This window comes from Lepidochelys olivacea (genome assembly GCF_965140295.1).
Source record: "Lepidochelys olivacea isolate rLepOli2 genome assembly, chromosome: 6".
Lineage (NCBI taxonomy): Eukaryota > Metazoa > Chordata > Testudines > Cheloniidae > Lepidochelys > Lepidochelys olivacea.
In genome coordinates this window covers 96,860,018-96,887,692 of record NC_140416.1, presented here as the reverse complement: position 1 = coordinate 96,887,692, position 27,675 = coordinate 96,860,018, and the positions used below count along the sequence as shown (strand labels likewise).

The 27,675-nt window shown below is 39.6% G+C and overlaps 1 protein-coding gene across 3 annotated transcripts in view; it reads left to right on the top strand.

Annotated features, from left to right (window-relative positions):
- EFCAB11 (EF-hand calcium binding domain 11) overlaps positions 1 to 27,675 on the top strand; it is a 117,726-nt gene that overhangs the window by 73,718 nt on the left and 16,333 nt on the right. The window contains exon 6 of one of the 3 annotated variants that reach the window (XM_084631328.1): positions 1,058 to 2,690. The exons of the other annotated variants lie outside the window; for them this stretch is intronic. Within the exon in view, the coding sequence (XP_084487454.1) occupies positions 1,058 to 1,172 (115 nt within the window). The 3' untranslated portion in view covers positions 1,173 to 2,690. Of the gene's footprint in view, positions 1 to 1,057; positions 2,691 to 27,675 lie in introns of those variants that run through there. 3 annotated transcript variants of the gene reach the window in all.

Sequence of the window (27,675 nt, the reverse complement as noted above, 5' to 3'; positions counted from 1 at the left end):
TGAACCACTGATAAATTGCTCTCTGGGAACATTTTTCCAACCAGTTATGCACCCACCTTATGCACCCACCCAGCTCCATTTAGGTTGTATTTCCCTAGTTTGTTTATGAGAAGATCATGCAAGACAGTATCAAAAGCTTTACTAAAGTCAAGATATACCACATCTATCACTTTCCCCCATCCACAAGGCTTGTTACCCTGTCAAAGAAAGCTATTCTTGACAAATCCATGCTGTTACTTATCACCTTATTATCTTCTAGGTGTTTGCAAATTGATTGCTTAAATATTTGTTCCATTATCTTTCTGGGTGCTGAAGTAAAGATGGCTGGTTTATAATTCCCCAGGTTGTCCTTATTTCCCTCTTTATAGATTGGCATGATATTTTCCCTTTTCCAGTTCTCTGGAATCTCTTCCATCTTCCATGACTTTTCGAAGATAATCGCTTATGGCTCAGATAATTCCTCAGTCAGCTCCTTGAGTATTCTAGGATGGATTTCATCAGGACCTGGTGACTTGAATCTAACTTGTCTAAGTAATTTGTAACTTGTTCTTTCCCTATTTAAGCCTCTGAACCTATCTCATTTTCACTGGAATTTACTGCGTTAGACATCCAATTGCTACTAACCTTTTTGGTGAAAACTGAAACAAAAAAGTCAATTAGCACTTCTGTCATTTCCACATTTTTTGTTATTAGTTTTCCCCCCTCATTGAGTAATGGGCCTACCCTGTCCTTGATCTTCCTCTTGCTTCTAATGTATTTGTAGAATGTTTTCTTCTTACCTTTTGTCTCTAGCTAGTTTAATCTCATTTTGTGCCTTGGTCTTTCTAATTTTCTCCCTACATACTTGTGTTGTTTATATTCATCCTTTGTAAATTGACCTACACTTTTTGTAGGATTCTTTTCTGAGTTGCAGATCACTGAAGATCTCCTGGGTAAGTCAGGACAGTCTCTTGCCATACTTCTTATCTTTCCTATATAGTGGGATAGTTTGCTCTTGTGCCCTTAGTAATGTACCTTTCAGAAACTGCCAACTCTCTTGAACTGTTTTTCCCCTTAGGCCACGTCTACGCTACCCACCGGATTGGCGGGTAGTGATCGGTCTGTCGTCGACTCCGGAACTCCACCACGGTGAGAGATGGAAGCAGAGTCGACAGGGGAGCAGTGGCCGTTGATCCCGTGCCGCGAGGACGCGAAGAAAGTGATTCTAAGTCAATCTAAGATACGTCAACTTCAGCTACGCTATTCTCGTAGCTGAAGTTGTGTATCTTAGATCGATCCCCTCTCACCTAGTGTAGACCAAGCCTTAGACTTGCTTCCCATAGGATCTTACCTACCAACTCCCTGAGTTTGCTAAAGCCTGCCTACTTCAAATCCATTGTCTTTAATGTGCTGTTTTCCTCTTACAGTTCTTTAGAACCATGAACAATCTGACAACAGTACATTCACTAAGGGTCAGATAAATGGGGTTTTTTTTATTATAAATCCAGTGCATTCTTCCCCAGTCATTATAGATACCTAATTGTAGTATTTGATACATTTATTTTTGCTTTTTCCTATTTGATAGGAATTATCCTACACTGCCTCACCCTCTGCCACACCTCTTCCCCCACTCTATGTTAGGAACTAATTTAAATTAAGAAATGTTAGAAACATATTAAGACTATATGGTACAAACTGGGCAATAATTAGTCATGATTATGTATTCCAGTGGATGTCTTGCTTGTGGCCTGTGGTGACTGCAAAAGCACGATCAAAACAATGTCTAAAGATACAATCCCCAGAGTCAAGTTAAAAACAAAATCAACAAAAAAACCCTCCTTCTGGAATCTGGAGTCATTCTCTGGGTCCTTGCCAGAGTTGAGGACATTGGTGCACCTCGGTCCCCTCTATTCTCTGCGTGTGGCACTCAATAGTTTAGCCTCCAGAGGACTGTAATGTTTGGGTATAATCCAGATTATTGGGCTCAATGCAAGGTATTTAGGTGGGGTTTAATGGCCTGGGATATGTGCAGGAGGTTAGGCTATATCATGTGGTGATCCCTTTTTGCCTTAAACTCTGACTCTGTGAGAAGAAGAGAGTATCCTATGAAGCGATCTGTGATTAATTATCATTCACATTTATTATGGTACTACATAAGGGCCAACAAAGAATGGGTCTGTATTGTGCTAGGCACTGTACAAACACGGAGTAGTAGGCAGTCCCTGCCCTGAAGAGCTTACAATCTAAATAGACAAGGCAGACACAGTGTGAGGGAAGAGATGTAACACACAAAGAAAAATGTGTTGGCAGCAAATGGCATGTGAGTTTCACGACTGGTTTTTTTTGGTGGGTTTAGTTAGGAGGAGATAAGTTAAATGGAAAGAAAAATGAAAGTAAGGGAGATGAAGGGGACAGTGCATGGGAGAGGAGGGTTAGGGGTAGGTGTGTAGTGAATCTGAGGTGAAGGGACTGTGAGGGCTGGGGGAGGAAGAAGGTGTAGCAAACAGCCAATCAGCATATGGAAGAGAAAGTCCAGTGAAGACTGTAGAAAGTTCTCTAAAATGTCGAAAGGTCCCTGCTTTGACTGCTTCTCCTCCTACCAGCTGTAAAGCTTCTATCTGGGTTTTTCATTTACCAGGCATTAAAAGATGTTTTGGCATCCATAGATGCTTCCTTCTGATGCAGGATCCTGATGGCCATCCTTTCTATGTACAGCCTGTATGAATAAAAATAATTCATTATGTTTTTCATTATGTAGTTCCCAATCATTTGTCCTCATTTCTTGTTTTCTTTCCTCCCTATCAATTGTTCTACTGCTTGCTACTTTCCCACTGCTCTCTCCTGATTTATATAGGACCATTCCTTGAGAATAAAACAATTTTGTCTTTGTTAACGGGTCTTCTCAAAGAGTGGCCCGCTGCCAGTCCAGAACATTCTTCTTTCAGTTTGTCCTCCACCCATACCCTGTTGCCTTTCCAAGATTTTTCCAGCTTTGGAAGCATCTTCTGGTATCTTGAATATTGAACTGTCTCTTACGGGCTATGAGAGGCTGGTGCTCAGAGAGAGATATGTACATATTCTCTCCTGCAGAGGCAAATGGGCAGAGCTACCAGCAGTCTCTCCATATTGGCAGAGAAATACTCCATTAGAGGAGCCATTCAGAAATAAGAGACAATTCATCTATTTCATCCTTTGCGTGCCATTGCTTTTCTCAGTGAATTTGTAAGAAGCCAAGTAATGTCTGTACATCCTTTAATCATTTTAATAGTAAGGATGATCTATTTAAAAACCTTTTTACGTATGTGATGGCTGAAACCAGGTCCGAATTTAGTCATTGAAAGCTCTCAGAACACATAACTTTACAACATTTCTGACGTCCTTGTCAAATAAAGTTGTTCTGCACTTTCATTTTTGGTGGAACATAGTTCTCTAAATTTTATAAAGATGAACTGGTATGCAGTTTATGCTCCCATACTGTGATCTGATTCTGTTTCCAATGAAATCAGTAAAAGTTATGCTGAGTGCAGGAATGAGCACTTCCTTGTAAAATTGATGTTCCAATTTGTCCATCATCTGCTTAGGCAATATTTTTCTTTCTAATTACAAATTGTATAAAGGTTGTCTTGCCCTTATCTAGAGCAGATAACTGCATTTAAAAATATTTTTAGTTTTTTATGAAACTTTCCCATTATCTCAGGTTGTAATAAAAGAAATAGATTTTTAAAATATTTATTTTTGTACTTTTAATTGTTTGAGAATCATTGTGAGATCCACCATTTTGAGATGATTGATGCAGTCATTTGAAAGTACTTATGTAGATTAATTTTATATAAATATTTTAAATATTAGAACTTTGTTGCTGGTACTGTTTTAATTTTAATGCCAACTACCTCCTCTTGTTCTCTAGGCTGGGTCTTGATCTTCTATGTTTTACTGTAAATAATGGATATTTTTCTGTTGTGTATTGCAGAAGCATGCTTGTTTATTACCTTACTGTCTTTTACATCATAAGTTACCTATCACTTGATTATCCCAGTCATTTCTTCTTTTTAGTTAGCTGACTATACAGCCAACTAGTGTTTCAGTTGGAAAGCAGGTTTAGTGAAACTACAGTTTGGTTTGCTGTATGGTTTTAGACACAGATGGCTGATTGTTATATGTATCTCTTGATTACTAGCTTTCCACTATCTTATTCCAGAAATCTGTTCTTTATATGTGTTGGCCCTGTAGGCTTCTAGTTTCTTTCTTAGGTAATCTTGATCTTTCTTAGCTTTTTGAATAAATACATTTCAGACTTTTCAATTCCCTGTATGTATGTATGAGTCAGTTTTCTTTGCTAATTGGTCAAAGTAATACAAATTTCCATTTCAGTCTGTCATATGACAAACATGACTTGATAGACTCCACCCTCTACCAATGAAATCAATGGCAAAACTCTCATTGACTTCAATGAGAGCAAATAAGACCTGATATGAATTTTCCATAACTTTTCCCTAATAGTAAAATTTCATTTATGCACATATAAGAGTTCATATGTGTATGAGACTGAAAGGGTTTAGCTGCATGTGAAGGGGAGGAAAGGATTTCTGGCATGATTCATGTGGACTGCATTCAAGTGCAATAATCTTGTGAATTATTGAAAGCTGAATTGTATTGTCGGCATAGAATGTGAGGACTGCATATGAGAGGAAAATATTCCTTTTATGAATGGATCCATCTGTGAGTTGTAGACTCCCAGAATACAGGAGGCCAAGATGTGTGAGTGGTGGAAAGTCTTAAGCACATGTTGAAGTCAGTTATGTAATATGGTCCGAGGCAGCTCACATTGAAATCAAAGGGGCATTTCAATTATCTTAGCAGAAATTAGATCAGGCCTGATAGGGATAAAAGTTGACATATGTCTAAATGATCCAGTCAGGATGGCTGAACAGAATTGTTTGAGGTTGACTATTAAGCTAAGTATTCTAAGAATGCGTGTCTGTAAGTTTATCTTATCTTTTATCTTTGCCACAAAGCTTTCCAATGATATGGTAAAAGCTAATAGATAGTGCTTTAAGAATCTGGTTTTTTAAAGACTGTATTTTTATGTCATGATTTTATGCTGTGCTGATATTTTGGCCTTGTAAATAATGTTAACTGATATAATTTTCTTTGACTGTATTGAATTCAAGCATATAAGGACAGAGACAGTCTCCAAGGAAGAACCAGTATTTTATGGTCAAAACTGTTGCCTTTCATCTAATCTAATTGATTAGAACAAATGTATGTGTGTGTCTGTGTGGTGTGTGTGAGAGAGAGAAAGAGAGAGAGAGAGAGAATAAATATAACTATCTTTCCTACAAAGTCCAACTCTTACCTTTTTCGACGATTGCTGAAACAAGGCAGTTTCACCTAAATAACTAGCTAATTAGTGACAGGTTTCAGAGTAGCAGCCGTATTAGTCTGTATCCGCAAAATGAAAAGGAAGACTTGTGACACCTTAGAGACTAACAAATTTATTTGAGCATAAGCTTTCGTGAGGTACAGCTCACTTCATCGGCTGCATTCAGTGGAAAATACAGTGGGGAGATTTATATACGCAGAGAACATGAAACAATGGGTGTTACCATACACACTGTAATGAGAGATAGCTCAGTGGTTTGAGCATTGGCCTGCTAAACCCAGGGTTGTGAGTTCAATCCTTGAAGGAGCCATTTAGGAATCTGGGGCAAAAATTGGGGATTGGTCCTGCTTTGAGCAGGGGGTTGGACTAGATGATCTCCTGAGGTCCCTTCCAACCCTGATATTCTATTCTATGAGAGTGATCAGGTAAGGTGAACTATTACCAGCAGGAGAGCAGAGGGGGAAAAAACCTTTTGTAGTGATACTCAAGGTGAGCCATTTCCAAAAGTTGACAAGAACGTCTGAGGAACAGCACAGGGGGCGAGGTGGGATAGTTTTACTTTGTGTAATGACCCATCCGCTCCCAGTCTTTATTCAAGCCTAAGTTAATTGTATCCAGTTTGCAAATTAATTCCAATTCAGCATTCTCTTGTTGGAGTCTGTTTCTGAAGTTTTTTTGTTGAAGAATTGTCACTTTTAGGTCTGTAATCGAGTGACCAAAGAGACTGAAGTGTTCTCCGACTGGTTTTTGAATGTTATAATTCTTGACGTCTGATTTGTGTCCATTTATTCTTTTACGTAGAGACTGTCCAGGTTGGCCAATGTACAAGGCAGAGGGGCATTGCTGGCACATGATGGCATATATCATATTGGTAGATGTGCAGGTGAACGAGCCTCTGATAGTGTGGCTGATGTGATTAGGCCCTACGATAGTGTCCCCTGAATAGATATATGGACACAGTTGGCAACAGGCTTTGTTGCAAGGATAGGTTCCTGGGTTAGTGGTTATGTTGTGTGGTTGCTGGTGAGTATTTGTTTCAGGTTGGGGGGCCGTCTGTAAGCAAGGACTGGCCTGTCTCCCAAGATCTGTGAGAGTGATGGATCATCCTTCAGGATAGGTTGTAGATTCTTGATGATGCGTTGGAGAGGTTTTAGTTGGGGACTGAAGGTGATGGCTAGCGGCGTGCTGTTATTTTCTTTGTTGGGCCTGTCCTGTAGTAGGTAACTTCTGGGTACTCTTCTGGCTCTTTCCATCTGTTTCCTTACTTCCCCAGGTGGGTATTGTAGTTGTAAGAATGTTGATAGAGATCTTGTAGGTGTTTGTCTCTGTCTGAGGGGTTGGAGCAAATGCAGTTGTATCGTAGAGCTTAGCTGTAGACAATGGATCATGTGATGTGGTCTGGATGAAAGCTGGAGGCCTGTAGGTAGGCATAGCGGTCAGTAGGTTTCCGGTATAGGGTGGTGTTTATGTGACCATCGCTTATTAGCACCGTAGTGTCCAGGAAGTGGATCTCTTGTGTGGACTGGTCCAGGCTGAGGTCGATGGTGGAATGGAAATTGTTGAAATCATGGTGGAATTCCTCAAGGGCTGCTTTTCCATGGGTCCAGATGGTGAAGATGTCATCAATGTAGTGCAAGTAGAGTAGGGGCATTAGGGGACAAGAGCTGAGGAAGCGTTGTTCTAAGTCAGCCATAAAAATGTTGGCACACTGTGGGGCTATGCGGGTACCCATAGCAGTGCCACTGATTTGAAGGTATAAATTGTCCCCAAATGTGAAATAGTTATGGGTGAGGACAAAGTCACAAAGTTCAGCCACCAGGTTTGCCGTGACATTATCGGGGATACTGTTCCTGACGGCTTGTAGTCCATCTTTGGACTGAATAAAGACTGGGAGTGGATGGGTCATTACACTAAGTAAAACTATTTCCCCATGTTTATTCCCCTTCCCCCCCCCCCGCCCGCTGTTCCTCAGACATTCTTGTCAACTGCTAGAAATGGCCCACCTTGATTATCACTACAAAAGGTTTTTCCCCCCGGCTCTCCTGCTGGTAATAGCTCACCTTACCTGATCACTCTTGTTGCACTGTGTATGGTAACACCCATTGTTTCATGTTCTCTGTGTATATAAATTTCCCCACTGTATTTTCCACTGAAGGCATCTGATGAAGTGAGCTGTAGCTCACGAAAGCTTATGCTCAAATAAATTTGTTAGTCTTTAAGGTGCCACAAGTCCTCCTTTTCTTTTAGCTAATTAATGTTCACCTACAATATGGAAGATAATTCCCTTCACTGCAGGAATTATTAAGTGAAATTCTGTGGCCTGTTATGCAGGAGGAAGATTTGATCATAGTGGTCCCTTCTGGCCTTAGGATCTATGACCTGTTCATCTGCAATCGGTCCATTGTTGTTGGCAATGCTGTAGCTATGTTGGTTCCAGGATACTAGAGAGACAAGGTGGGTGAGGTAATAACCCTTGAAGCCCCATCATCTCAGGCATCGGCACTCTTACAGCAGGATTATCTGGTTATTTGGACTCTCTCCTCAGTCCCTACGCTACCAGCAGTCCTAGCTATCTTTGAGATACTACCGACTTCCTGAGGAAACTACAGTGCATTGGTGATCTTCCTAAAAACATCATCCTGGCCTCCAGGGATGTAGAACTGGGGATCGGGACCCCGCAGGGGGTCGCAAAGTTATTACATGGGGGGGTCACAAGCTGTCAGCCTCCACCCCAAACCCTGCTTTGCCTCCAGCATTTATAATGGTGTTAAATATATAAAGATGTGTTTTTAAATTTATAAGGGGGGGAATCGCACTCAGAGGCTTGCTATGTGAAGGAGGTCACCAGTACAAAAGTTTGAGAACTACTTACACCAATATTCCACGTGAGGATGGACTACAAGCTGTCAAGAACAGTATCCCTGATGAGGACACAACACACCTGGTGGCTGAGCTTTGTGACTTTGTCCTCACCCACAACCATTTCAAATTTGGGGACAACTTATACCTTCAATCAGTGGCATTGCTATGGGTACCCACAAGGCCCCACAGTATGCCAACATTTTTATGGCTGACTTAGAACGCTTCCCCAGCTCTTATCCCCTAATGCCCCTACTCTACTTGCGCTACATTGATGACATCTTCACCATCTGAACCCATGGAAAAGAAGTCCTTGAGGAATTCCACCATGATTTCAACAATTTCCATCCCACCATCAACCTCAACCTGGACCAGTCCACACAAGAGATCCACTTCCTGGACATTACAGTGCAAATAAGTTATGGTCACAAAAACACCATCCTATACCGGAAACCTACTGACCGCTATAATTACCTACATGCTTCCAGCTTCCATCCAGGACACACCACACAATCCATTGTCTACAGCCAAGCCCTAAGATACAACCGAATTTGCTCCAATCCCTCAGACAGAGACAAACACCTACAAGATCTTTATCAAGCATTCTTAAATCTACAATACCCACCTGGGGAAGTGAGGAAACAGATTGACAGAGCGAGACGGGTACCCAGAAGTCACCTACTACAGGACATGCCCAACAAGGAAAATAACAGAACACCACTGGCCATCACATACACTCCCCAGCTAAAACCTCTCCACCACATCATCAACAGGGCCGGCTCTAGGTTTTTTGCCACCCAAGCGAAAAAAAGAAAAAAGGATGGCCGGAATGCCACCCCTGGAATTGTGCCGCCCTAGCACATGCTTGCTTTGCTGGTGCCTAGAGCTGGTCCTGATCATCAACGATCTACAGCCTATCCTGGAAAATGATCCCTCGCTCTCACAGACCTTGGGAGGCAGGTCAGTCCTCTTTTACTGACAGCCCCACAACCTGAAGCAAATACTCACCAGCAACTACACACCATACCACAGAAACACTAACCCAGGAACCAATTCCTGTTACAAACCTCGTTGCCTACTCTTTCCCCATATCTACTCTAGCGACACCATCAGAGGACCCAACCACATCAGCCACACCATCAGGGACTCATTCACCTGAACATCTACTAATGTTATATATGCCAGGAATGCCCGTCTGCCATGTACATTGGCGAAACCGGACAGTCTCTACGTAAAAGAATAAATGGACACAAATCGGACATCAGGAATGGTAACATACAAAAGCCAGTAGGAGAACACTTCAATCTTCCTGGACGTTCTCTAACAGATTTAAAAGTAGCCATACTTGAACAAAAAAACTTCAGAAACAGACTTCAAAGAGAAACTGCAGAACTAAAATTCATTTGCAAATTTAACACCATTAATTTGGGCTTGAGTGGGGACGGTTTGTGTGTTACACCAAAGAGAACAGATGATCTTTTTAGTGTAGACCTTCTATTGTATTATCAGCATTTCAAAGGTAACTTAATAGGTAGGTAGGGCAACATTTCATGGATGAAGAAACTGAGTCAGAGAGGATAAGTGACTTGCCCAAAGCCACAAAAGGGTTCAATGTCAAAGCAAAGTTAAAACTCAGACCACTAGATTGTATCTTTTTGCACTAGATTTTACCTCTCTAACTAGTAAGAGCAGGTACAAAGACTGCAGAGCATGCGCCCCATGCTGAGACAATACAGAACTTTCAGTGCTCACAAGGCATGATCTATAATACTAAGTAGTGTTCTGTATTAATGAGAATGATAATTATGAATTTTATTAGTAAATGCTAATTTTATTCCAGATTAAAACCTTAGACCAGAATATCCTCCCATCAATATGTTCTAACACTGAAATGTCCAGTCTCCTTTGCTTCTATGATAATACACCTGGAACGGAATTTCAGCTCACCCCTAAGTGAACTGCTTTGGCAGTTTTTCACCTGTGTTGAAGTCACAGTGCAAGGAAATTGTAGACCCATGTTCAAAATATTCTTCTCTTGCCTCAGTTGTATAATAATACTAGACCATTTGGCTGCAATTGTGATTTTTTAAACAGTAGGTCATTAACTTCAATGACATCAGTGCTTTGCCAATAGGTATTTCAATTGGAGTAATGAAGATAATTGCATCAGTCATGTAGATGCATACCCCTGCACTATTGGCTACATATAAAACAATAAAGCTCATGTATTGTCAGGAATTTAGAAAGAAGATAATGTGTCAGAAAGAGAATAACAGAGGGGGTGGGTCATAGAAACACACAGTTAATTTCTTCAGTAGTATGGAAGATCATAGTAATAGGAAGAGAATTATGGTAGTCTAAATAAAGGTGTAATATGAGTAGTTCATTCAGTGTTTCTGCTTGAAAGGGAAGAGAACAATCATATACTTTTCAAGGGAAATTGGGAGTAATATTGGGGGACCGTGCTAAAAATGCAACAGACGCAACTATGAACAGTGTTCATGGAAGAGAAATGGAGTAAATAGTTCAGAGTATGTTGGAACATTAAATTGAGTTCTGGGTTCCCATCACTTTGCTAATTAGTTTACTTCCCATTCCTCCACCAGAGAGAATACTTTCCCTTAGGACACTTTTAAACACAATTTAAAAAAAATCCTGAAAGTATTTTCCCAAAATAGAATTTGATCTACATTGCAAAAAAGAGGAGTTTAGGTTTAGTGTGCAAATAATTTGATTGCAGATCTGCTGACCTTATAGACACCTGTGAACACTATTACTAATTGACTGACCAAGCAGAAGGAAGGTCATACACAAGATTAGCAGTATTTTGTGTCCATCAAAACATTATTTTCTTTGAAGACATTAAAATGTGTTTGAATTGGTTTTATTGTTCACTTTCATATTAATCAGGTTAAAAATGCAGTTTGATGTAACTATCATTAAAATTTCACTAGGTAGGAAAAATTTATTCATTATGAACAAATTTATTGCTTGATTGGGTTGCACTTTTAAAAGGTGAAGAACTACAAATTAAAATTGTTGGTTTCCAGTATGAAAGAAAAATGGATGGATAGAAGGTAAATACCATTTACTAGAAATGCATGATGTTTGTCTTGCATAATTACCAATTAGGATTCATAGACTGTTTTACACTTTTCATCACTTACTTTGTTATTTTGTTCTGTGGGACCGGTGATGATTGAAAGTGTAATTTCTAAAATACTTAATATACTGTGTTCTGCATCGATGGACATGGTTAGTCAGAAGCAATGAAGAAAATTCATTCCCAAATTCCCATCACTAGGGTCAAATGTCCGCAAGACAAGAATTAAAATGCAATTTCTTCATTGAAATTATGAATTAGTCTCTTCACTGGTTTTAGTAAAAGGTGAATAAATCAAATGCTCTTGCACTCTTATTATTTAGAGCATTCCTTCTCTTTGCTTTTCATCATAGCCAAGAACTTTTTATGTTTTAACTACATTCATATTATGTACAGAGGAACTTTATAACAAAACATAAAGGAGTTAGCACCCAGAATGTGGTATTTTAAAAAACTTTGTCTTTATTAAAATTGGCTTTCTCTTACTTTCAATCTAAATTGCAATAACCTAAAATATGTGTAAAGTTGGTTTCCATACAAAACTACCACTTATTTTAACTCAGTCAGCAGTCTCAGCCCAAGGAATGGCAGGCCTAGACAAGCTGGATGTTTTAGGTGAGGATTGAGGTGCTATGGAAGATCTAATTGTATCCTTTGGATTTGCATGTGAATCTCCCCCTCTTCACATGTGAAAGGGAATATAGACAACTCCATAGTATCATTCTTCTTTTCCCAAACCCTCAGAGAAGATTATCTGCAGATCTGGGAATTCTTGGGCAGGCTAGGGTCTGGGAGGACTTGTATCATTGTCTCCCCTTTTGGCACCTAGAACAAACGGAACATGAATGCAGACAGAAGTAGTGTTGATTCTTTCTATAAAATGGCGATTGTCCTTCCAGGGTGCTCACAGAGATTAGCGATGGGCAACTGCTCGTCTGCCTCCAGAGGGCTGATCTCAGGAGTTCCAGAAGGCTGAGTTTTCTCCCCCATCCTTTTAATATCTACATGAAGGCTTTGTGAAAGATTGAGACACCATGTTTAAAATAGCGGATACATGCAGATTTCACATAGCTCTGTCCTTTACCTCTGACAAAAATAGTATCATCTTCCAACTCTTCCTCTGCCTGGTTGAGATAAGAACCTGGATGAATGGTGGCTGTCAGAAACTGACCCCAGGCAAGATGATGAAAAGAGAAATACTTTGAGACCTAGCAAACATTATCGCTTTCTTGTCCATTCTAAACGGTCTGCCTTCACCTCATCAATTCAATTTGCAGCATAGGGCTGCTCCTGTACTCCCCACTGCTGCTGGGTGACACAGACACACAGCAACAGCTGTGAAAACAAGAACAAACTTTTTTTTGTACATATACTATCTTATTACACATGGAGCATGCCACAGTAAAGTCTGCCTTTGGGATCCAACAGAAAGAATGTTAACTTACTATATGTAGATAGAGCTTTCCAACATTTTTTAAAAGCTTCTTAGTCCATGATGTAGCAGCTTATCTCCTCAGCAACACTGGCTAGTAAAAGCTCATCACTGTGATGCTCCACTCCCAGCACAGACTTAGAATCATAGACTTTAAGGTCAGAAAGGACCATTATGATCGTTTAGTCTGATCTCTTGCACAACGCAGGCCACAGAATCTCACCCACCCACTCCTGTAACAAACCCCTAACCTATGTCTGAGCTATTGAAGTCCTCAAATCGTGGTTTAAAGACTTCATGGTGCAGAGAATCTTCCAGCAAGTGACCCGTGCCCAACGCTGCAGAGGAAGGCGAAAAACCCCCAGGGCCTCTGCCAATCTGCCCTGGAGGAAAATTCTTTCCCGACCCCAAATCAGCTATACCCTGAGCATGTGGGCAAGACTCACCAGCAAGACACCCAGGAAAGAATTCTCTGTAGTAACTCAGATCCCACCCCATCTAACATCCCATCACAGGCCATTGGGCATATTTACCGCTAATAGTCAAAGATCAATTAATTGCCAAAATTAGGCTACCCCATCATACCATCTTCTCCATAAACTTATCAAGCTTAGTCTTGAAGCCAGATATGTCTTTGCCCCAACTGCTCCCCTCCTGAGATACATCAGGTCAAGATCACTGTATCTGTGTTAATCTTAATGTCCTTCTATGGAATGGGCTTAAGGTATTGAAGAGAACAGTACTCTCATTGCTCTGATGACCTTCAACAACTACATCCCTCAAGAACTATGAACCTGAAAGAGGAAGGGCTTCCTCATAAATGGGGAAAGGCTTTCGAACTCATTACCAGAGGAGATAAGAATGACCTTAATCTTGATGTCTTCAGAACAAAGTGTGAAATTCCCATCTTCAGCTTAACCTTTCCACAGCTGAAACTAAAAACAGAAGGGGGGTGCCATAAAAAGAGCATGGGCAGGTCACCATGGTGATGAATGTGATATAAATGTCGATATAGGTACTTTTATGGCCCTCATCCCATAAGTGTCTGAGTGCCTCCCAATCATTAATGGAGTTTATCCTCACACCTTTTTGAGGTACTATTTGCATTTTACAGAGGAACTGAAATACAGGGTAGATTAAGTGACTTGCCTAGTTTACATGGATATCTGCTAAGTCATGGTGTCATACTGCGGATAGGGACCTGGGGGTCTTAGTGGATCACAAGCTAAATATGAGTCAACAGCGTAACACTGTTGCAAAAAAAGCAAACATCACTCTTGACAGAACAAAGAGTAATGGTCTCAAGTTGCAGTGGGGGAGGTTTAGGTTGGATATTAGGAAAAACTTTTTCACTAGGAGGGTGGTGAAGCCCTGGAATAGGTTATTTAGGGAGGTGGTGGAATCTCCTTCCTTAGAGGTTTTTAAGGTCAGGTTTGACAAAGCCCTAGCTGGGATGATTTAGTTGGGGATTGGTCCTGCTTTGAGCAGGGGGTGTGCCTAGATGACCTCCTGAAGTCCCTTCCAACCCTGATATTCTATGATTCTGGGATGTATTAGCAGGATTATTGTAAGCAAGACATGAGAAGTAATTTTTCCGCTCTGCTCTGTGCTGATTAGGCCTCATCTGGAGTATTGTGCTCAGTTCTAGGTGCCACATTTGAGGAGAAATGTGAACAAATTGGAGAAAGTCCAGAGAAGAGCAACAAAAATGATTAAAGGTCTCAAAAACATGACCTGTGAGGGAAGATTGAAAAAATTGGGTTTGTTTAGTCTGGAGAAGAGAAGACTGAGAGGGGACATGATAACAGTTTTCAAGTACTTAAAAGGTTGTTACAAGGAGGAGGGAGAAAAATTGTTCTTCTTAACCTCTGAGGATAGGACAAGAAGCAATGGGCTTAAATTGCAGCAAGGGCAGCTTAGGTTGGACACTCGGAAAAACTTCCTAACTGTCAGAGTGGTTAAGCACTGGAATAAATTACCTAGGGAGGTTGTGGAATCTCTATCACTGGGGATTTTTAAGAGCAGGTTGGACAAATACCTGTCAGGGATGGTCTAGATAATACTTAGTCCTGCCTTGAGTGCAGGGGACAGGACTAGATGACCTCTCGAGGTCCCTTCCAGTCTATGATTCTCTGGGCATCCACTATTTCTCTGGGATATTATTCTTCAGGATTACCGGAAGTTTCTAAAAGACAGAAAAGAAAAAGTACAAATAAAGGGTGAACATCAAACATAAGAAAAAATTAACAGGTTCTGTACTAGGATAAATATCTTCAATACATGTATTATCTGGAAAACAGGGTGAATAGTGAATTAGCAAAAACTACAAGTGACAAAACTATATAGATTGGTCAAGACCAGATAAGGCTGTGAGGTATTCCAAAGAAGCCTAACAAAGCTGGGTGAATGAGCAGCACAATTGCAGATGAAATCCATTATCAACAAGTGCAAGGTCATGAACATTTGAAAGACTAATTTGAACTACTTACATTTCTAGGTTCTAAATTAGCTAACCAATAGGGAAATGACCTGGATGCCATTATGAGCATATCAGTGAAACTTTCTGCTCAGTATTCAGCAATGGTCAAAAAAGTATGTGTGAGGAGGGAATGTTAGGAAGTAAAAAGGGGAACGTGAACAATTCCGAAATATTTATTATGCCCTTATATAAACTGATACGACCTCCCCTTGAATACTGTATAGTCACTCTTTCTCAAAAACAGCTAGAAGAGAAATGGAAGAATTCCAGAGATGAGCCACAAAAATGATTAGACAAAGGCAAACTTCCATGTGAGGGGAAATGGCAAAGATTGGGACTATTTAATTTGGAGGGGAGATGAAGAAGGGACATGATAGAGGTAAACAAAATAAGGAACAGTACAGAGAATATAAATTAAATGCTACTATTTACCTCTTTTTCACAATACATGAACAAAGAGGACATTGAATGTAATTGAAAAGCAGCACTAGGATTGTTTTACACAAAATATAACTTGTGAAACTCATTGCCAAGATCTATCAGTAAACCAGAAAGTTTAGTAGGATTCAACAAGGGGTTAGACATCTATATGGATAACGACAATACCCAAATTTACATTAAATAGAACTTTTAAAAATAAGGAAATATAAATTCTCACACTTCAGGGTATAAGGCAACCACTAAACAATGGGACAAAGCTTCCCCCATATAATAATAGGTAGATTATTCCATTACTGTCCACTCTGGTGTTTCCTGATCCTTTCTCTGAAGCATCTGCTATTGGCCACTGTCAGAGACATGATCCTAAAGGTGATAGACCACTTGTTTTATCTGGTATGGCAATTCCTGTGTTCCTGTGATTTGCTTTCCCTAGATTATTTGTAGTTTATAAGGATAAAGTTAAAGGGAAAACTGTTCCAGCTCAGAGGCTATCGAAAAGGATTAGGCTCTGCATCCAATCCTCTTATGATTGTGTAGGGTATAGTTGTACCACAGCATCTAGCTGCACCATTTAAAGCAGCTTCCATGGCTTGCTGAAGGAGCATGTCGATTTTGGAAATTTGTAAAGTGGCTATAAGAAGTTATGCTCTCTCTGGGTATGTCTGCACTCCAGCTAAACACCCAAAGCTGGACCATGTCCGCTGACTTGGTCTGCAGGGATGTTAAATTGCTGTGTAGAGATTCGGGGTTGGGCTGGAGCCTGAGTTCTGGGACCCCTTGAGGGGGCAGGGTCCCAGAGCCCAGGCTCCAGCCTGAGCCTTAATGTCTGCACTGCAATTTTACAGTCCTGTAGCCCAAATCCCCACAAGACCAAGTCAGCTGACACCGGCCAGCCACAGGCATTTAATTGCTGTGTTGACATACTGTCTATGTGTCAAGTCAGATGCTTGTTTAGGGAGAGTAAATAGTAATGCCTATTTTTATATAGTGATTTTCATCAGTAGATATCAAAGTACTTCACAATCTTTTAATATATTTATCCTCATAACATCCCTGTGAGGTAGGGAAGCATTATCATCTTTGTTTTAGAGATGGTGACCTGAAGCACAGAGAAACTATGTAACTTGCCCAGGGTCACACAGGAAGTTCATGGCCAGAGGCGGATTACGGTGTTGTGGGGCCCTGAGCCAGAGCAAGTGGGGGCCCCTCCTCACCTCTTGTGTCTGCAGTCTCCCCTGCTCCCCCTTTCCCACTCCTGCCGGGAGCAGGGTCGGGGTACAGGTGCACCCATTTTTCTAGGGGCCCCCAGTTGGCCAGGGCCCTTGGCCAGGGCCCTTTGGCCCAGTGGCTAATCTGCCATTGTCCATAGCAGAACAGGGAATTTAACCTTGGTCTCCCACATCCTAAGCTAGTGCTCTAACCACTGGACAATCCTTCTCCACTAGTAGTTTTACAGCCTTTAAGATTTCTTCTCAACATTTCCTATGGTTGTTATTACTTGTTACTGTAATGTCTCTGGAGTGGGAATCTGCAGAGCCATTTCTTAAAGGAGAAAGGAAGGTTACTTACCAATGATTTGAGTTGTTCAAATGTGTTGCCTTTACAGATATACAATCTCCTATCCTCCATTCCCCTCTTCTTCAGATTTTCTTTTTATGAATTTAGCAGTTAAAGTGACCTGGGAGAGTTAGAGCCACAGCTTTTTGTGCACCTTCATAAGTAGTTCAGTATTTGTGAGGTAGCATGCACAAGGCTTAATGACCACTGCTTTCACCACTGAGAGAGAGCATGCTCTTCTCAATAATGTGGATCGGCAAAGGCAACACACTCAAGCTCCAGATAATGGTAACTATCCTTCTTTTCCTATAATAACATTTAATATAAATGCTTCTGTTTCTCTTGTATGAGGGACAGCACATACCTGTATTGTGCATCTTAGAAGAGTTGTCACTTTATATTGGCAAAAGAAAATTATCCACTTTCAGTGCTTTCACACAAAGATTTTTATCGTGAGTAAAAATAGTTATCTGAAAACAGGAATTGGCCAATTTAGAATAATGCATTGCGTAAAATATACTGCATTTATTTATAGTGTTTAATAGACAATCAGAATTTCCATTAAATCCAGTGGGGGTTTTTTGTAAATCAAAACATAAAAAAGTATTTGACCACCTATATTGATTTTTTTTCCCTTGCTGCCTATAACGTGTGTCTATTTTTAAGTTTTGATGAATATCTCTATTATTGAATAGCGTACTGCCAAAAAGGAACATAGCTAATGACCTGTACAGGTTTAATGATAGTTTAGGCATATAGTATGTCTAAAAACTGTATTAATGTTCCATTATTTTATCAACTTTATAGTCTAGCTAACTGGCACAATTTTCTTTTAATAAATATTAAAGGCTCCTGTTACTTTCTTAAAAAGCATATCTTGAGCAATTGCATATGTTAAAGATAATGTTTATATGGTTCCATCTGTTGTTACAAAGGCGGCTTTGGTGGTAGTCTGTGTTGTTCAGCTCTATGCTACCCTTATGTGTTGTTTTATACTTAAACAGATGGTGAATCCAGTTGCCAAAGAGGGAAAAATGACAAGAATCAATCGGAAGCCATAGATTTCTAAAAACCTCTAATGAAAATCAGTTGCGTAAAGGTTTAGCACTCTTCTACCTCTCATACATGGAAGTATTATCATTAATCCATAGTAAATAGAAACAGCGTAACTGTAAATAGTGCCTTTTTCTTTTCTTTTTTTTTAAAAAGGCCATTTCCTAAAAGAGTAAGTGTCCTCTTGTCCACTGCTATTTAGAAACATAAATATGATATGATTCAAAATTAGGAACAAAATATGTGTGTAGGATAAAAAAATTAAAATACTTTAAAATCACTTCCTTTATTTACTTGCTAAATTCTAGATTTCCCTTGCAGACATCTAAAATGCTGGAGAGTGTGCAGGAAAAACCTTTTTACTATACTTCTCATATTTGCAGCAGTATCAGTGGGAAGAGGGCAGTGTTCAGCAGAATGTAATGGTCCAAACTGGATTTTGGCTGTGTACTCTCAGCACTGCTGTTTTAGCTGAGGAATTATTTTTCACATAATGCTAATCACAGATATTGTATTGGTTTATGTAGTTTTTAGTACATAAAGGGTTAAGAACTCTGTTCTGAATTAATAAATGGTGGCAACAGATCCTTACAAAGGGAGACTATGTGACTTGCCCAGGGTCACACAGGAAGTCTATGGCAGAGCGGGGAATTTAATTTTGGTCTCCCACATCCTAAGCCAGTGCTTTAACCATTGGACAGTCATTCCCCACTAGTAGTTTTACAGCCTTTAAGATTTCTCCTCACCATTTCCTATGGTTGTTATTACTTGTTACAGTAATATTTCAATAGTGGGAATCAGCAGAGCCAATGAAATATATTGTGTTAAACCAGCAGTTCCCAATTTTTTTGCCTGCATAACGCCATTTTCAGACTCATTTCTTCCCATGCCCCAGACAGCATGGAGGATACCATTTTGTAGAGAAAAATGTTATCCTTCACACATGGGCTTGCAACCCCATCTGCCGATGGAGCAACCCCACTTGGGGGCACAACCCATAGTTTGGGAACTGCTGGGTTAAACACTGACCATTTTTGGCAGAAGTGCATTTTGGGAAATTGTATGAACAGTCAAATACATACAAGTGGATTTCTGGAAATCAAACAGTGGATAAAAATCTGATTTTTTAAAAAACAAAAATATGCTGCATGCATAAGCCTCTGTCAAAAACTTTGAGTTAAAGGCTTATGCTTTTCTATGTAAAGAAACTATCAGAGGAAAAACAGCTAACTTTTGAGATCAAGCTTTATAAATATGGCACAAAAGGTCATGCAGTGTATGAAGGGCTTCATCCTGTGGGGGATACAGAGGTTGTGCTTTTGGGTGCAAGACACTGGCAAAGTCATCATAGGCATTGGGACTCAGCCTCTGACTTCAGGAGACACCATCATGTGATCTCCTCAGGATCATCCTGAGCCCACCTGGGTCCATACTCCTATTTTATAGTTTCTCCCTATCAGAGTTCAGATTGACTCACTTCTCAAATTATAGGTTTCAGAGTAGCAGCCGTGTTAGTCTGTATTCGCAAAAAGAAAAGGAGTACTTGTGGGCTGTAGCTCATGAAATCGTATGCTCAAATAAATTTGTTAGTCTCTAAGGTGCCACAAGTACTCCTTTTCTTTTTTCTCAAATTATGACTGTTTATGAATCCACCCACCATGGAAACATACCTTCCAGCTCACTGTTCTGCCCAGTAACTACCAACCCTTGCTCCTGGATGGTCCTGAGCACTTCAAGTAAATGGCCTCGCTCTGTCTCCTTGCATGTCTACACAGAGATACAAACAGAAATCCATTGATTTCACAACTGTCTCCCTCTCTGTCTCTAAACAAATAAAATACTGTAGTGCAAAAGGCAAGTGGGTTACATGAGCAAAAGTCTTGGATTCGTGTTACTTCTTTGTTTTCTGATGGCTAGGAGGTGTGGGGCAGAGGAGTTATGTAACAAGGGAAAAAGCAGTGTGTGGAACCAGAAAGGTACAACAGTGGTGTCAAAGCAGTACACTGTGAGAAGAAGGTACAGCATTCTTCAGAGTTCAGCCTCTAATGTTGATTTTAACACTTAGGAACTGGAGAAAAATACTGCCATGGCTTCAGGTCATAAAAAAGACCCTATTTGGGAATATTTTCAAGAAATTCCTGTTCCTCTGGGTAAAAAAGGAACACGTGCCAGATGTAAACAGTGCAAAAAAGAGATAGTAGGCTTGGCTGTCAAAATGAAACAACATTATGAAAAGTGCTCCTCAGAAGGCAGTGACATTGAAGATGATGTGGAACGTTCAAAGGCTCTAGATCAGCTATTCTATTGAGTAAACTTATTTTTGCACCATACTTGTCGACTGACTACCATGCCTTACTATGGTAGTAAATGATAATTTATATTGTTGTCATAAATTTGGGTGGATTACTTATGAGTTTCAAAATGTTTGTGTTCAAAATATAATTTATATGTTAGTTTATTGTGGGAATATTTATAAGTTACATTGTTACTGATACTCCTGGACTTCTGAAATTATTTTTTATTGCTCAGTATAATCAAACATCCTAGGTGAAGATATCCTGTTTAAAAGTAAAGTTTTATTAGGTATTTACGAATTTGAATGCTAAAACTTTGTTTTGCAAGCTGTTTGGTATGTTGCTAGAGATAAAGATTTAAATAGATTTAGATAATGCTTTTGATTTATTAATTATTTTCCCTATAAAACTGGGTTTAGAATAAATTATATCATTTATATCAAATTATGTCATGGTACAGATAACTGCAATAATAGGCATCTTTCATTTACAATTTCATTTTTTTTAAAGCAGTGCACTGAGTAATACTTAGTGACTGACTTTTACCATTTTGTTTCAAGGTCCAGCTTACACATAGGGTGTATGACAGAATGCATACATTTGAGTGATCAGAGTGCAGGGAGGGAACAGGTGAGCCTTGAGAGAGCTGACAGAGGTAATTAGAGAATCAGGCTTGCCAGCGGGATGGGACAAGGAGCCAATTAGCCCATCAGCCCCGGGCTGATAAAGAGGCAGGAAGGAAGTGCCAAGGGAGGGGAGAGACAGAGAGGATTAAGGCTAGTTGAGCCCAGTTACTCACAGTCCTCAAGGGAGAGAGAGAGACGTCTGTTCCTCTCAGATCCCGGGAAGAGGGCCAAAAAGAGCTGTTGGGGCTGAAAATAGACTGTTGCACAGGGATTGATGTGGAAATCATGGAGGGAACTTAAAATAAAAGGATATGGTGAAGGCACAATCACTGGAGTCCATGCTGTTTCTATGGGGAGAAGGCAGGAGAGGAGTCATGCCCTGTGACAGGGTATGAATATCCATCCTCTGCAATGTCTAGAACTTCAGAGTCATCTGCTGGTACCACCAACAGTGCTGCCACTAAACATATGTCAGACAGTAAATTACTTACTTTAAAAAAATCTTTTTTCATCATCCAGTAAAATCAAGGATGAGTTCGTAATCAGGACCAGCAAATTCCAGCAGGACTCCATAAATGAAAAGATTGCTCAGTTAATTTATGCAACATATTCTCCCTTCATCTTGTTCAGAACAAAACACTTCATTGACCTGGTTCAATTCTTACAATCAGGCCACATACACCCTGGTAGAGCAGATGTGCAATAAAATTGATGGGAAATTCATTAATCTGAGTCTTGATGGGTGGAGCAATGTACACAATGATCCACCAATATTTGCTTGTGTGACAACAGATTGTCTGTCTAAAAGAAACAATTTCAGGAGATCACTGAAGTACAAATAGAAATAACTGAAGTACAAATGGAAAAGTTGATTAAAATCAATTATTTAAATCGAGGCTTTCCATTTGTGATTTAAATCAATCCACCCTGAAATCAAAGGACAGAATCTGTTATGAATGTCTATTTTATAAAACATGGAAATCTGCTGAAATTTTTTGCTTAATTAAAAATTGAGCATTTTTTGGTAAGAAGGTATGGAAAAGGGCATTATCTACAAGTTTTCTTCAAAAATGAACTGCTTGAATTAATACATATTAGGAGCTGGGTGAAACTTTGGCATGGATTGAGTTTAAAATCTCATTGAGATTAATAGGGGTGATTGCACCCTTCAATTAACATAACTGTAAGAATAAGCCCCCACCTAAGACAAAAATAGTATGTGAACCCTTTCAGGAGCTTTTGCTGAGTATTGTTTTAGGTAGTGGGTGGTGTGTATGTGGGAGAAGGCAGAAAAGACAAAAACCGGGAGAGAGTGAGAAACAGACAGATAGGAGGAGCAGATAACAGCACAGTGTCTGACCCTGGAAGAAACCAAGGGAGAGGTTTTTGGATCGGGGTGCAGGCTGAAAAGAGTGTTCTTGGTGTTATGATCAAAAGAAGCTGTTTTCTGCTATTTGATTCCTTCTGAATTCAGAGACACAGGACTTTGTACGTTCTTTGTAAATAAAAGTGCATGAGACGATGCCTGACTATCATCCATTTCTACTCCCAACTGGAACATCTCGAGGGCCCCAGACTTTGACTAGCTGCTCAGGTCGAAAAGGGACACCAATATCTAACTAATAAAACATATTTTAAATATTGTATATGGATGGGGCTAGGTAGTACAGTATTTTAATACACTTTGTTTCTGAGATCTGGGTTCAAATTTGATTTGGGTTACACATACACTTAGTTTTGTCTCTACCCAGTCACCAGTGGCCATCTGGTTACACCAGAATGTTGTCTCATTTTCCAGTGCATTTAACAGCAATTTACAGTCTCTCAAGCGTATTTCAAGTATTGAAATAGATGGGATGGTACAAGCAATTTCAGTAAAAGTGAACTGTGGGAGAAAACTTGTACAATTGGTCATATTCTCTCTTTCTTCTATAACACCCCATGGAAAGGGAGCACTAGCCAACAACTGAGTTGCATTTGAGGTGGCATTTTGGCACCCCCTGAGGAGAATAAATACACTGCCACCAGATCATACATAGGCTAGTAATCCAAAGGAACAACAAGACCAGGTCCTGCAGATCTTAGGACAACTAAGCTCCACTTTTCACAGCGTGCACCAGAAGCATAGTATTCTGGTTTTCTCCGATTGGCTGGCTCCCCGCTAGACATGCACTCATACTTCCTCTGTGGTACAGTAAAGTTCCAAAGGGAGAATTACTGCTGCTCATGGCAAAAAGAACTTACACTGCATGATTTAGTTGGGATTGGTCCTGCTCTGGGCAGGGGGTTGGACTAGATGGCCTCCAGAGGTCCCTTCTAATTCTGTTATTCTATGATTCTATGATTATAAGTTGCATTGTCCTGAGTAGTTAGCACGCTTAAACTCTTACTGAGTATAAGTGTAAGACAGCAAAGCTGTGGGGTGGGGCTGTAGCTGCAGCTCAGGGATGCAATAAACAGGAACATCAGAAGATGAGGGAGAGGAAATCACAGCCCCTAGAGCTGCCGGGAGAGGTTATGTTGTGTTGTGAACCAGAAATTTAGCCAGGACTGATATTACCCAAACATATTTGCAAAACATGGGACATCCTATCCAATTTTTTGGCAGCTATGTGCTTTGTGGTGTTGGCCTCAGAAAAGCTAAAGGCAGCTGTATGGTGGAGAACATTCTACCTCTTTACTAGCTTTCATCTTCTCATGGTCCCTCCTCCAACTCTTCTCTGCAGCATTAGTACCCTACTGCTTCTCTCCACATTGCATGAGAGAATGGAAACGTATGGCCCAATGCCTGATTCTAGTTAGTGCTGTCTCGTGGTTCCATGACTACTAAAATACATTCACCAGGATAAAATTTATTTTACATGCATAATGTCCTTTTCCAACCATGGAGTATTTACCTAATCTGTTTCTCTCTTTATTATTAATAAAGAGATTTGAGAATTTAGATTTCACACACAAACCTTTGGTTATCCTACACAGTGTTACCTAATGCATTTCTAGTAAACCTTCTTAAAATTGCACCAGCCCAACATGCGATTTGTCATAGTTCTCATTTGAGTTTTGTTTTATTGAGACTTGATCATACTTCACATGGTTAATGGTTAATATTAAACATTGCTATTTATTTTACTACATTAGGTCTCACAATTTAAGTGATGGGGCTTTTGTATCATTTCCTTTTGGAATTCTTTGTTTTATAAACACAATGGAAAGTATTGATGCTGGCAAATAAGAAAAGATATTTTAACTTACTGGGATCCCCCCTGTTCAGCTTCCATCTGCACAGGCAAAATGCCACAGCTTTTCAGTTGCCTGCAACTGTACCTTATGTTCATTCTGGAGTTTTTATCTTTTCATAAAAAATGCACTTTTCCTCCTAAATGAGTATCTAGTATGCCAATATTGTTCATTTAAAAAAAAATGAAATAGAATATATTTAACATTTCTATTCTGGTTTTATTTATTGTTTCCTAATTTTGTATGAGTGAATTATTGCTTGTTAAAACAAGGAGACTAACAGCACTGTTTTGTAAAATTTGGAAATTAGACTCTTTAATGAAAGAATATTCCAGGTGCAGACCAGCACTAAACTCTTCTTTATTAATTTTTGATATTCCATAATTTTTCAGGTATACATCTGTATAAAGTGTTGATAAATCCACTGCTAAAATATTGTGTCAATTTCTGCTATCCACACCATAAAAATTATGTTGAAAAAATTTAAAGGATTCAGGGTCACCAGAATACTTTTACAATGAGAGACGAAAGGAATGCAACATGTTTAGCTTATAAAAGAGGTTAAAGGGCAACTTCATCACCATCTGTAATTATCTATACATGGATAAGATAGCTGAAGCTAAAGAGCTAATCTAGCAGACAGTCATAACAGGATCCAAGACTGGATGCTGAAATCAGCAAAACAAGAAACAACTTTTTAACGTTGAGGATAGTTAGCCATTGGAACAGATGGCTTACCAGGAGTGTGCTAAATTCTCCATCACTCAGTCTTCAAATCAAGATTGGATATCTTTCTAAAAGATAGGATTCAACCATGTTACTGGGCTAAGACCCCTCTGATCTTAAAAATTACAACTCTATTAAATATACCGTTAATGTGAGCTATGCACTGTACAGAAACTCTCATAGAATTTCTATATATAACACATTCCTCCCCTCCTCACCCACAGGAATGGTTCATAATATGACTATAATAAACTGGAAAAAGAGAATAGACTTCTTCAAATTCTGATGCAGCCTGGAAAGCATTATGATCCAAAACATAAACATTTCAATAATTATACATTCAAATGATTGGATAGTTTTCTGGCTTGCACTGCATGTTTGGATTGCTGTGCACTGGAAATTTGTTAATTTAGAGAGTATTTGTAACTGGAACTCTCCTAATGTCACAGTGTATTTTGAACCAAAAATCTGAGCACAATCAGATGAGAAATTGAAAAAGCAGAAAAGAATTCAAAGGAGAATGAGTATGGTGAAGCGACTCTTAGGTTTGATAAGGAAGTATTTGTTACTTTTGTGATGGGGGGAGTTAGAAATAAAGAGGAGAAAAATGGGATGATAGATAGCACTGTACTCTATTCAGTCCATTCGAAATCTTGTCCATACCTTATGTGCCACTTGGCAGCAAAGCCCTTTATGTCACATTTAATCTTAATTATTTGGCATACAAGTTGCACAGCAAGGGAAGATGGCTGCTATACAAAGCTTCTAAACCCCCGTAAGTGGCACTTTAGGAGTCCTAGGTGACTGCTGGCTTCTCGTCAAAGTATCTGCCAAGATAGTGTTTCAGTTCTTTCTGCCTCTCTACCGATGAAAAAAGGTCAGTTCATGCTAGTCTTTGCAGCTATCCTTTCTGTTCTGAATTGTGAAAGATCTCCCTCTTTATTCTACTAAATGGCATCAGATTTCCTGAAATATTTGTTATATTAACAAATAACTTATTAACCCCCATACTTATGGTCTGTCTCCCCCAACCCTTTGTAAACCAATGCACAGAGCCCATGTGTCTAGGAACCTGTATAATCTTTGCTACTTTACTCCTGAGAGTTCAAATCCTTACTAAACCTTCAGTCAAGGGATATGAACTTATTACCTTCAAATAGTCTGCATCTGTGCACTCATCCACAACACCATCTGTTAAAGTGGTCAGGATTCACTTTATTGCCTCTTTTGCGGAAGGCCCTGCTACTGTGAAAAGCCAGTGTTATTGGAAACATAATTTTCCTAATCATTATGCTTCCTTTCTTGCTGGATCATAACATACTACAAGACATTTGAGCACAGAGTAAAAAAGCTCTTCAGAATAGCCGTTCTTAGGGGATAAAATGATTACTATCACTGTCCTATTTCTTTTATCTCATAATCAAGTTCAAGATGGTACTAGATATCTCTGCTGAAGTGATTATATATTTGAAATAGAAATTACTTGATCTCCATTTTGGTACCATAATGTTTAAGACAGACTCATTTTTTTCCATTAATGTTAATATACTTATGAGTCTTTACAACTGTCCCTTTACTTAAAGACTTGAACTATACTTTAAGCACAAATCTATCAAATAGGTGAGATTTTAGGTTCCTTTATTTACATTGATACCAATAGTATCATTTAGAACAATTTCATTTCACTGACAGTGTATCTGAGGTTAAACAGGCATGAAATGTGGGAGCTAGATGACTTGCAAGATGGCAGTCCCTATTGACAATGGGCATATTAGGTGTCTTTTTTTGATTGGGGGAATCCCATATCTCTGTACATGTTCAGTATGGAAGTCATTTTCTAAATAGCCAGAGGCATGAATTAAAATGTTTTTTCTAGACCACTCTGGGGGGCCCATTTCTTATGAGTATAGTTGACCTCCCTGGACAACCACCAATTTTGTCAAGAAGTGCCCCATCAGTTCCAGATCTGTCAGCTCCTGGGTTCCATCTTCCAAATCTCCAGAATCAAAACACTTTGGTAGGTCTTTTTCTGTTAAACTTATAGAAGTAAAGGAGCATCTTCTAAGTCCAGAAACTGATCTCCTCAGAGAATTTCTGCTATAAAGAGGTCTAAATTGCCTCTTCACTCCCATTCCAATGAGATTCCACAGCCTGAATCAAGAACTGTGGGAGCTTGAAAGGAGCACAATACCGACTCTTCAGTACTGTATTGGGGTAACAAACTGTCTACCTCTGGTACTAAGGCAATGTCCTCAGGAGATAGTGTGGCACTGAGTTCTTCACTACTGGTTGTAGCACCCTCCTGGGTACCGATAGCTTCAACAGTTTTAGACATAACAAATCCTGCATCTTGGCAGGGTGTTAGACTAGATGACTCTTGCAGTCCCTTCTAACCCTGTGATTCTAAGTAAGTTGCCATCAGTACCCTGATGAGCTACTTTCCAGTGTAGAAGTTTCTGGTACCATCTGTCTTGATACCAGGGACGTATACAGCATCAAAGGACTG